This window comes from Narcine bancroftii, chromosome 3, assembly GCF_036971445.1.
Source record: "Narcine bancroftii isolate sNarBan1 chromosome 3, sNarBan1.hap1, whole genome shotgun sequence".
NCBI classification, from domain to species: domain Eukaryota; kingdom Metazoa; phylum Chordata; class Chondrichthyes; order Torpediniformes; family Narcinidae; genus Narcine; species Narcine bancroftii.
Genome location: NC_091471.1, coordinates 258436753 through 258448815, shown reverse-complemented (window position 1 = coordinate 258448815; position 12063 = coordinate 258436753). Strand labels below are relative to the sequence as shown.

Below are 12063 nucleotides of genomic sequence, written 5' to 3'. Positions count from 1 at the left end.
ATGCTGTTCAACCTTCTGAGTTCTTCTAGCAGATTTTGTTTAGTTGCAGATTCCAGCATCTGCAGTTTCCTTTTTATCTCCAAATCTGTATTGTTACCAGCCCAAAGGACCCCAAAACCCAGCAGCAATAGACATTCATCAAGACAAGTGGTTACTTAAACAAAAGTTGTTTTTAATTATCTTTAAACATGAAAACAGAATCAAACTTTAACTTATCAATATTAACTTAACTCACCCAACTTAACCCCCTTCTAATTCTAAGCGCACGTGTATGTAATGTGTGTGCAAATTTAAGAAAAGTTCTTTGGTTCACAGTTCAATCTCACTTCTCATTCATCCATGTTCTCTGGTTGCAGGCAATTCTTATACTGTGCACAGAATTTCATATGTATTAGGTTCACCAGGCTTTGGTGCTTGAAAGGTAAAAGTTTACCGCTCAGGAAGGTTCTTGTAGGTTTGCAGAGAGAGATGTGTTGTTCCAGGATTTCCACAACTGAGGTACCATCATTAGTCACCTCAATGTCTAGCTGATTAAACTTCCCCCATCAAGGTTCTCCAGATGATAACCTCTTTCTTTGAGGCTATCACAGAGTGATAATTTTACTTATTCCAAAAGAAAGATAGCACTTCCAGCCATCTGCCACTCTGGAGCTACTGTTTCAGTTCCAACAAGCTTTTCCTGGCTTGTTATAGCTTTCTGTGTCACACACAGTCAAAAACTCCCTTTCTCTCTCTCTCCCTAAGACTCAAACTGCCAGGCAGCATATCCTTCTCACTCTCTCACTTGCAAAACCCCTGACCTTCTCCAGCAAACAATAGGAGTTGGTCTTTTGGTCAATCTGCTGTTTTAGTTAAACAATTACCTCTCAATAACCTTTCTGTGAAGAGGTACTAGGAGACGACCTGTCTCTTGCTGTGGCTTTAAAGACAATAGTCCATTTATTCACTTCAGTTAACAGCCGCTTGTGAAATCTCCATATCATTCTTCATAGCTTCTGTAAAGTCACTGTAAATATGAATTCTTCAGTATTTCAAATAAGATCTGTTTTAAATTGCGTGTATGTAACCTTCTCTAATTTTACCAATTTATCTCCCAAAAACATTCCCAAATATTTCTTCACAGTATCATTTGCCTTATTGTAACACTACTGCCTGTCGACATTTTTCCATACCTTGATGAAGGGCTCAAGCCTAAAACGTCGGTTTGCTATATAAAGGACACTGTTTGACCTGCTGAGTTTCTCCAGCTTTGTGTTTTTACTTCAACCACATCATGTGATAGAGTAGAGACCGATAAGAAAATACCAGCCCTCTCCAGGAAAGTAAAAATAAAGTAAAGAAAAAGCAAAGCCACAAACACAGAAACCATAACAAATTAAAAATAAAAGTGTGGAGAAAATGGCAGCAAAGAAAGAAAAACCAACAACAACGGGAAGAAAAGAAGAAGGAAAGACGTTGGAAAAGAAAGGTGAAGGCCTTACCTGTACGAGGAGGCCCGCCATGGAGAGAGGACACTGAGGTCAGTGGAAACCCTGAGCACAGGACTACAAAGATGGATCAAGGAGCCAAAGAAAAGTGCGTAACCGCACATGCGTGATGCACAAGACAATAACAACACCGACGGGAGGGGGGACCAGCTGAGGAGTAAATCTCCACAGCTTAAACAGACAAGTATAACACGACAGCAAGACTCTCAACAGGAAAACATAGAAAATAACGGGAACAAGAAGGAAGAGAATAAAAAAAGGAAATCAGAAAAACAACAGATAACCAACCCAGAGGAAGAAGACCAACACCAAGACACTTCTAATAAAAATAATAAAAACAAAATAAAATAAACAACCCAATAAGAAAACCAGAAGAGACAGAGGTAAAGGACACAGATCCTGGAGTGGACTCAGAAGAAGAGGAGGGAGAACACAGAGAAATGGAAGATGAAGAGAAGGGCAAGTACATGGATAAAAAAAATTTTCAAGAATATATGGAAACATTAAAAGAATGACTGACACAAGAATTCAGTGAAATAAAAAGAATAAAAAGTACAGCAGAAAAAGTGAATAGATTAGAGATGATCATGGCAGAAATAGGAAAAAGAGTAGACAAGGTGGAAGAACGAGAAACAGCCATAGAAATGGAAGTAGATAACTTAAAAAAGAAATTAGAAGAATCTGATAAAAAAGTTAAAGAGACACAGGAGCTGTTAGCTCAGAAGATAGATATAATGGAAAATTATAATAGAAGAAACAATATAAAGATAGTGGACCTTAAGGAAGATGAAGAAGGCAAAGATATGAAAGAATTTATAAAAGAATGGATCCCCAGGTTCCTAGGAAGACCAGAATTACAAGAAGAAATGGAAATAGAAAGGGCACACAGAACATTAGCCCCTAAACCACAACCACAACAAAAACCAAGATCCATTCTAGTAAAATTCCTAAGATATACGACAAGAGAAAATATATTGGAGAAGACAATGAAAAAAATAAGAGAAGACAAAAAAACACTGGAATACAAAGGTCAAAAAATTTTTTCTACCCAGACATAAGTTTTGAACTCCTGAAGAAGAGGAAGGAGTTTAACGCAGCAAAATCAACCCTATGGAAAAAAGGTTATAAATTTATGTTAAAATATCCAGCGGGTGCTTAAAATAATTATCCCGGGGCAGCAAAGCAAACTGTTCTCGGATCCGGAAAAAGCACGAAAATTTGCAGGACACCTACAAAACAGACAGAGAGATGAAGAGATTTAACAAGAACAAAAATGACAACAAACTATATATAAAGAAGAAGAATAAAGTATAAGTAAGAACTAAGAAGGGAAAGAAAGGGAAGAAAGGAAGTAAGGAGGGAATTAAGAGAGTGGGCTTTGTTATATGTGAAGATTAATATCTTTTCTGGGGGGGCTGGGTGGGGAAGAATAACAGTCACTGCAAAATCAGTTGACGCTTATGAGTGGGTTCGCAATCCAAAAGGAGAGGGGAGATGTGGTTGCCCGACAAGGGACAAAGGGCAACTCAGAGTCGGGAGGGATTATTGGGGTTAAAGGAATTTTAGATATGGGAATAGTGGAAATATTTTATGTTTTAGAAATGTTGACTTACAATGTGTTAAAAAAAAAACAGAAATGGATAAGAAGGGAAGATGGTGATGAAGAAACGGAAAGGAAAGATAAACAAAGTATGAAATGGCAATGTTGAACTATATGACTTAAAATATTAATGGAATACATAACCAAATCAAAAGGAAGAAGCTGTTACATTTACTGAAAAAAGAAAAAATTGATATAGCATTCATGCAAGAAACTTATCTAACTGAAGTGTAACACAAGAAATTAAAAAGAGATTGGATAGGACATGTAACAGCAGCATCATATAATTCAAAAGCCAGAGGAGTAGCTATATTAATCAATAAAAATGTACCAATCAAAATAGAAGAGAAAATAATAGATCCAGCAGGGAGATATGTAATGATTAAATGTCAGATATATTCAGAATTTTGGAATTTACTCAATGTATATTGACCTAATGAAGAAGATGAAAAATTTATGCAAGATATCTTTTTGAAGATAGCAGACATGCAAGGGAACATGCTAATAGGAGGGGATTTTAACCTTAATTTGGACTCAAACATGGATAAAACTGGAAAAAAGACTAACAGAAAGAACAAAGTAACCAAATTTATAATTAAATCGATGTAGGAAATGCAACTTTTGGATATATGGAGGAAACAACACCCAAAGGAAAAGGAATATTCATATTATTCAGGTAGACATAAAACATACTCAAGGATAGACCTATTCCTGTTATCAGCCCACATTCAAGGAAGAGTTATGAAAATGGAATATAAAGCTAGATTGTTATTGGGTCACTCACCCCTGTTATTGGCAATAGAGCTGGAGGACATCCCACCGAGAATGTATAGATGGAGATTAAACTCCATGCTACTTAAAAGACAGGATTTTAGAGAATTAATTGAGCAACAAGTTAAAATGTACTTTGAAATAAATACGGAATCAATGAAAGATGTTTATACTATGGGATGCAATGAAAGCATTCATCAGAGGACAGATAATAAGTTATGTAACTAAGATGAAGAAGGACTACAATCGGGAAATAGAACAGTTGGAAAGGGAAATAACAAATACAGAAAAAGAATTAGCAATAAAGGAAGATACAACTAAAAGAAGAGAATTGGCAGACAAAAAAATAAAATATGAAACACTACAAACATATAAGGTGGAGAAGAACATAATGAAGACAAAACAGAAATATTATGAGCTAGGAGAAAAAAACGCACAAAATACTAGTGTGGCAGTTTAAGGAAGAACAAACTAAAAGAACGGTATTGGCATCAAGGAAAAAGGACAAACAAATTACATATAACCCAACGGAGATCAACGAAAACTTCAGGGAATTCTACGAGCAACTATATCAAACTGAAAACGAAGGCAAAGAAGACAAAATATATAAATTTCTAACTAAAATTGAACTACCGAAATTTCAAACAGAGGAGCAAAATAAATTAATAAAACCATTTGAAATAGAAGAAATACAGGAGATATTTTAAAAAAACTACCGAACAATAAAACACCGGGAGAGGATGGACTCCCAATAAAATATTTAAAGACTTATTAATTCCTCCTCTCCTGGAAGTAATGAGCCAGATTGAAAAAACACAAAACATACCAGATTCATGCAAAACAGCAATAATTACAGTAATACCAAAGACGGGGAAAGATCCACTAACACCAGCATTGTATAGACCAATATCTCTACTTAACACAGATTATAAGATAATAGCTAAACTATTATCAAACAGATTGGCCGACTGTGTACCAAAAAATAGTAAAACTAGATCAAACTGGATTTATTAAAAAAAGACGAACAACGGACAATATCTGTAGATTCATTAACTTAATCCATGCAGTACAAGGAAACAAAACTCCAACAGTGGCAGTTGCTTTAGACGCAGAGAAAGCATTTGACAGAGTAGAATGGAATTATTTATTCAAAGTACTACAAAAATTCAACCTACCAGAGAAATGTATTAATTGGATTAAAGCATTATATAAGGGACCATTGGCAAAAGTGACAGTAAATGGATATATATCAAACCAATTTAAATTAAGCAGATCAACAAGGCAGGGATGTCCACTATCTTCCTCACTGTTCACGTTAGCTATAGAACCACTGACAGAACTGATAAGAACAGGAAACAAAATAAGAAGGATAAAAATAAAAGAGAAGGAATATAAAATCAGTCTATTCGCAGATGACGTTATAATATACTTAACAGAACCAGAAATATCAATAAAAGAATTACATAAGAAATTGAAGGAATATGGAGAAGTATCGGGGTACAAGATCAACGCAAATAAAAGTGAAGCAATGCCAATGAATAATGCGGATTTCACAAAGTTTAAGCAAGAATCACCATTTAGATGGCAAACACGAGCAATTCGATACCTAGGTATACAACTAAATAATAATCTCGGCCATCTATATAAACTTAAGTATCAGCCATTAATGAAAAAATTACAAGACGACTTAGAGCATTGGAAAGATTTACCACTAACACTAATAGGAAGGATAAACTGTATTAAAATGAACATTTTCCCAAGGATACAATACCTATTTCAATCTTTACCAATTCACCTAACGGAGAAATTCTTCAAGAAGCTAAAGAAAATAATAAGGAAATTCTTATGGAAAGGGGGGAAACCGAGGATAGCACTAGATAAATTAACAGAATGGTACAAAGAAGGAGGCTTACAACTACCAAACTTTAAGAATTATTATAGATAATTAAGATACCTATCAGATTTTTATCAAACAAGGGAAAAACCAGATTGGACCAGATTAGAGCTAGATAAAATAGGGGAGAAGATACCTGAACATATACTATATAAGTGGGATGGAAAATTGGTGCAACGTAGGAATTCACCAGTATTGCACCATCTGCTCAACATTTGGAAGAAGATTCATGTAGAAAGGAATAAAATAAATTATCAACTACCAAAATTAATATTAACACAAAATCAACTAATCCCTTTCACAATAGATAACCTTTCCTTCAGAGAATGGGAGAGAAAAGGGATCAAAAGAATAGAAAATTGTTTTTTGGGAAATAAATTATTATCTTTTGAACAAATGAAGGACAAATATAACTCACGATACAATGTTTGCATACCACCAACTGAAAACCTACTTGAAGGACAAATTGGGAAACAGTCTGAGGTTACCAGAAGGAAGCAATTTTGAATATGTGATTACAGACACAATGATTATTTAAAAATTTATAACAAACATGTACATCAAACTGCAAGAAAAGGAGAATGAGGAAACAAACTGTAAACCTAAACAAAAATGGGAACAAGATCTAAACATAAAGATAAAGAATGAAACATGGGAAAAGCTATGCTCCGGAACTATGAGAAATACAATAAACACGAGGTTACGCATGATACAATATAATTGGTTACACAAGCTATGCATCACACCTCAAAAGTTAAATAAATGGGACCCAACAGATGTTTTCACTGTAAAAAGGAAATGGGAACAATTTGGGCATGTGAGAAAGTGGAAAAATTTTGGGAAGATCTAAACCAGATATTAAATAAAATCACAAAAAGCAATATACCAAAAAACCCAGAGATCTTTCTTCTAAGTAATATAAGAAATAAAGAATTTGGACTCGATTTGGATGGACCACAAAAAACATTTGTTATGATAGCTCTAGCTGTAGCAAAAAAATGTATTATGTCAACCTGGAAATTAGAAGACAACTTGAATGAATAAATGTATTCCATTAGAAAAAAATAACATATAATTTAAGAAATAACATCACGATATTCAAACAAATATGGGAGCCATACATGAAATACAATAGAGAAATCCTACTGTGGACTTCCACCACCTAAAATGACAGAAAGAGAAGATAACGAAAAGAACTGACTCAGTAAAATTTCTTGTTTATTTTTATTAAGTGACAACATTGTTTAACGGGTTTAATGTATCTTATAGATTGAACTTCAAATAAATGGGGAAGGGGGTGAGGGAAGGAGGGAAGGGAGGGGGAAAAGGGGGAGAAAATGACACTGTATATATTCAAGAGAAAAATGTCTGTATGTATTTTGGTCAGTATGGTTCATGGTGTGAAAAATAAAAAAATTTAAAAAAACAACAGAGTGTCTGTAGATTTTTGACAACTGCCTGCTGTGTTATCTGTATTAATTTGTTATTATTGCATTATTATTATCCACTTACTTGGATAGCATGCAAAACAAAGCTTTTTTACTGCATGTGACAATGAAACAATTCAATTCTCTTCAAATGGTTGTGACTGGATGGACAGCAATAAAATAAGACTCACTGGTGAAGTTTGCCAAAGATCATTTGGAAAGGAGAATGCTGCATGTGGACTCTTCCAATAGATTAAGACCTCCTCTGGAGATGAATGTGGAGCAAGTGTACCATTACATTTACCTTATTAAATGTCACAGAGGTTTTGGAGCTCTCACTGATTTTTCTGTCCATGTTCCTTTCTGTCTGCAGATCCAGCTGTTCAAAGGTCAAGGGCACTTTCAAACTCCAATGAGCTTCGATGGCATTCACATTGTAAACCATCTGGTGGAAGATGACGAATTCATTCACTCCTCCGACGAGGATCTCTTGCCGAGCCCCATGGGAGTGAGTGGTCTGCAGGGAGAACTGTATCCGATTCCCCACGCAAACAGCCATTTTCTCAGAGGGCTGGCGATCTCGAGAAAGGACAGTGGTGGTAGCAGTGACAGCGAGCAGGAAGATCGCAATTCTGCCCTGGAGCCTGAAGCAGACGTGGTGAATCATGTCATGTGCAACGATAGTCCAAATAAGGCATCATCCATCTCCACGACAGTCTAATAAAGGACCAGCTTGTTCCCGTTGTCTGCATTCCACTGAGTGAGACTTACTATTGAGGCCTTTCTGAGCTGCTTCAAGCTCTGATTTTGGGCCTAACATTAAATTCCACTCACTTGCCAATGTAATATGTTATTTGTAGGGGAGTTTTCTTTTTAATCAGCCATCTTGCTCTCTAATCAAGCTGTAGAATCTGCCAGTGAGGAATTAGGGAGATTTGGAAGAGTTTCTCTGGTGTGTTTCCTTAAATCTGGATGCAAAGAGGTGAAATGTAGCTCCACTGTGGTGCTCGTTATTTGTGGAGTGACTGCCCCCATCCCACCCCCACTAGTCTTCCATCTGCGTGCTCTATGTGCAGCACAAAAGCACTTGAAAGTTAACGACCCTAGCCTGATGTTTGTGGGAGTCCCACTCTCGTCTCTCACAGTTCCTCAGACTAGCCAGGCAGTGGACTGTGCACTTTGGATTCCTGGCAGCAGTAACTCACTATTCTGGTAGTCAAATAAGTGGCAGGGCAGTAAACACTCCAACCAGAGTACCAGACGGACAAGGAGCCTGTTGGCACAGAGTTTGATCAATCCACTGCTTGCTTTAGAATTTCACCCATAAACCATCTGGCTGATGCACTGTCCTTTCCAGAACCTTGCTAAAACAATGATTAAGCCTGTCTTCATCCAATAAATTTATGCTTCTAGATTTTGTGTTTGCTTCCAGGAGAAATTAAACTCATGCTGTTGAAGAATTTTTCTTTCTCTCATCAACACTCAAATGTTCCAGTCTCTCACTGCCTGGATGTCTGTTTAATTAAACCGGAGCGCGTTCTTTACATTTAATCTCTGTCGATTTTTTTAAACTTTAACCTATGGATTATTCTTTTTGCATGTTTTTGAATTTTTGAATTGGATTGAGCTTGCAATTTTTCAAAACTTTCATTCCAAATATAAATGTTAGCATTTTGTAACTGAGACCCCCCTCATCCCTTTCGTCAGGAGGGGCAGTGGCATTCTCAGTAAAAAAGTAATTTGTTTGAATAACACCAGGTTTTGATTCTATGAAGGGTGGCCATTGGATCATTGCTGCTTCATCTACATACCAAGTATTATTGATTCCCCACCCCACATCTGTTTGACGTGGAGTAAATAATCTCCTGGGAAGTCTAGGTAAGCATTATGCTACTTCTTCAAGCTATTGGTCACTAATTGTACTGTAATCCTCCAGCAAGCCAAGGCTGGAGGTTGTGCATCGCCAACCACTTGTTAACACGTTAGCACCCTCTGTAAGAGATGACGATTTGGCAGATTCAGCAATGCTGTTGAGGAAAGAATCGATAGGCTCGCTATGTTTATTCATTTACTTCTAAATGAGTTTTACAATGACAAATGTGGTAGAGTGAGGTTTCCAATCCTGTACTCAGTTCTCCTGGGGAGAACTCTCCAGATATTGGAACTGACATTGCTTAAAGAACATAGAATAGGAGGTGCCTAAACACTCCTTTGTAAGACGGACATTTACCTGATGGTGCTTTGTATCCTCAGTGGGATATCAGGGTATTGCCTGACCAATACAGGGCCTCGCTGATGCAATTGATGTTGAGTTGACTTCTTGTAAACCTGCATAGTAACAGAAAGTTCCCTTTCCCAAGCGCCATTAGTGAGTTTCCAAGCTCCTTTGCTGCTGGAATATTAATTAAACTAAGAATCCAAAGCAAAGTGGCTCACGTTCTGCCACCTGGTCCTGGACCATTGCTTTATTCCCCTCTATATATCAACAAATCTTGCAACATTCTGCCACTGTCCAGGGACACCCTTGGATTTTGTCACACTGCATCCGTGTCTACATGTATATGAAGTACAGATATTTGTCCTCATCACTTTAGCAGGACCATTGCTTGAAAGGTCAGATGCAAAATATAAAAGATTGTGTTTTGATTTAATTTGTGAAGAACAGAGCAGATTTGTGACGACTGTCTCACTCAGAGGATGGCTGCGGGAGGTGGGAATGGCACCCCAGGCTCCCTTCCAAGGATTTCTGAATTTTCCATCAACCAGATATCAGAATGCTTTGGTCAGATTTGCCTCTGTTCACAGGAGACAAAGTTCAGAATTTATCAGACATCAGCCGTTGAGCACAGCAAAGCTTCAGACCTTGAGGTGAAATGAAACTGGTGGCTCAACCCTGATGCCAAATGTCTTCTGGAGCTCACAGAGTTTGCAAATTCCTCTAATTTTAGCTCTCTCAATGGTGCTGATTTCCAAATGTTTCTTTTAGAGAACTGATTTGAGAATTGTTGCCAATAAAAATCTCAAGCTCCCAAGAAGCAAATAACTTGACTGACTCATGTATGACGGTACATATTCTTGGTGGTATTTACCATATGAATAGGCAAAACCATGATTTTACTGCAGATATGTTTATCCCAGATGCAAAACTAATGCGGTGTGTTTTAACTGACACATGTCCTCACCAGTATTGACTTGCCCTGTCACTTTCTAATTGAGATGTGACACAATCATTGGGTTGGATTGGCACATTTCATAAGACATATGCCCTGCATATCTGGATGGCCTGTGTAGCAGATGTACCTTAATCAGTTTCTTCTATCTCATTCTCATGGTTCGGTTGAACATTACGTCAGCACTGGTTGACTTTGAGCGGGAAGTGCATGGTGGTAAACAAGATCCCACTCTGTGACTCTTCACCTCACTTCCCATGTGGTATCCAATGAATACCATTCGCTCCAGTTCTGAGCTAGCTTCGACCGCCCAACCCAACAGGGAGAATGGCTGCATAGCAGGATCTTGATCTGTGGCAGTGTCAGCTGGAATCTACACCTGGTTCTCCATGGAGATTTACTGAATTGGATTCTGCGATTGAGGGAGAAGGGTGTGAATGTCCCTACTGTCCAGAGAAACCAATGCTCAGAACCCCAGTGTCATGGGCTGAAGAGATTGTCGTGAGAGAAACCTGCAATGTGTCCTAAAGGAAATTTCATTACTTTGAGCTTGAAAATGTGTAGCATTCTCATGGCACCTGCCACTGATGTGTATGTGCAATAATGATCACTGGAATTTCATCACAGGGTCCTTTTCCCATAGTTCCAGGTGGGTTTACAGTGTGCATCTGCCTTGGTCTCACTCAGTGCTTTTCCTTGAGTGTTATATTAAGTGTTCCACCCTCTGAGTCCCAGCTCACTCACTCATATGAACCGGGTTAGTCTCATGCATTCCATGCAGTAACAATTAAGTGATGTGTTAAAGTGAGAACTCACATGAATAGAGAGTAGATGTCCAGAAGGATAGGCAAAGTGCCAGGGCTGTTACTGAACTGTACATATTCTGCGATGATGTATTGCCAAAACTGTGTAGCATATCATTTATAAATGAATTTTTGTTGCACATATTCTGTTTTTTAAGTGTCTGTATTGTCACATTCAGGCTACAATGCATTTTGTAAAGCTGATGTATGCTTCAGTCATGACCAGATTTAGCTGCTCGTTGTGTAAATAAGAACTACAGATGTACACTCAACCATCACTGTATTTTCACAAGTAGCACATGCTTTTTCTGTGTATTGTGTTATGAAGGATTTCCTGATAAAGATGTGTGTGTGATACAGAGATATTAAACCAGATTATTGTGGATCGATTCTCTTATTGCCATACTCACACAACAGGAGCATTTGTGAAAGTCTGAGGAAATCTCTCTGGGTTAACTGTGACCCATTCACCTCAATCTCGTGCCCATGAATGGAGAATAACCAGATGGCACTAACATCTGATTGCTTGCTTTTGTTAAATGCCCCCCCCCATCACTTCTTCCCTTCTCACCTTTCTCCAACTCACTCAGTCTCTATGCCCTTTTCCCTGTCTCCTTTCGCACAAACAAAATCAGTTCTCACTTCTCTCCTTATCGTATCCAATGAATACCTTTTGTTGGATTCCTGCTCCAGTCAGCATTGTCTTTAATCCTGAGATTTCCTGTTCTCTGCTTATTCTTTACTTGTTTCTTGAAGAAGGGCTCAGGCCTGAAACATCGGCAATATATCTTTATCTCCTACGGATGCTGTGAGACCGGCTGAGACCCTCCAGCATTTCTGTGTGTGTTTTACTACAATCACAGAATCTGCAGACTTTCATGGTTCACTGGAGAAAAAGTGATCTTTCCTCA

The 12063-nt window shown here is 37.7% G+C and overlaps 1 protein-coding gene across 7 annotated transcripts in view; it reads left to right on the top strand.

Annotated features, from left to right (window-relative positions):
• The window catches only part of LOC138758575 (EVI5-like protein), a 424266-nt gene extending 412731 nt beyond the window's left edge, over positions 1 to 11535 (top strand). For all 7 annotated transcript variants that reach the window (XM_069927712.1, XM_069927716.1, XM_069927713.1 and 4 more), the window contains one exon: positions 7553 to 11535. In XM_069927712.1, the coding sequence (XP_069783813.1) occupies positions 7553 to 7900 (348 nt within the window). In that variant the 3' untranslated portion in view covers positions 7901 to 11535. The remainder of the gene's footprint in view (positions 1 to 7552) is intronic.
• The last annotated feature ends 528 nt before the right edge of the window (positions 11536 to 12063 follow it).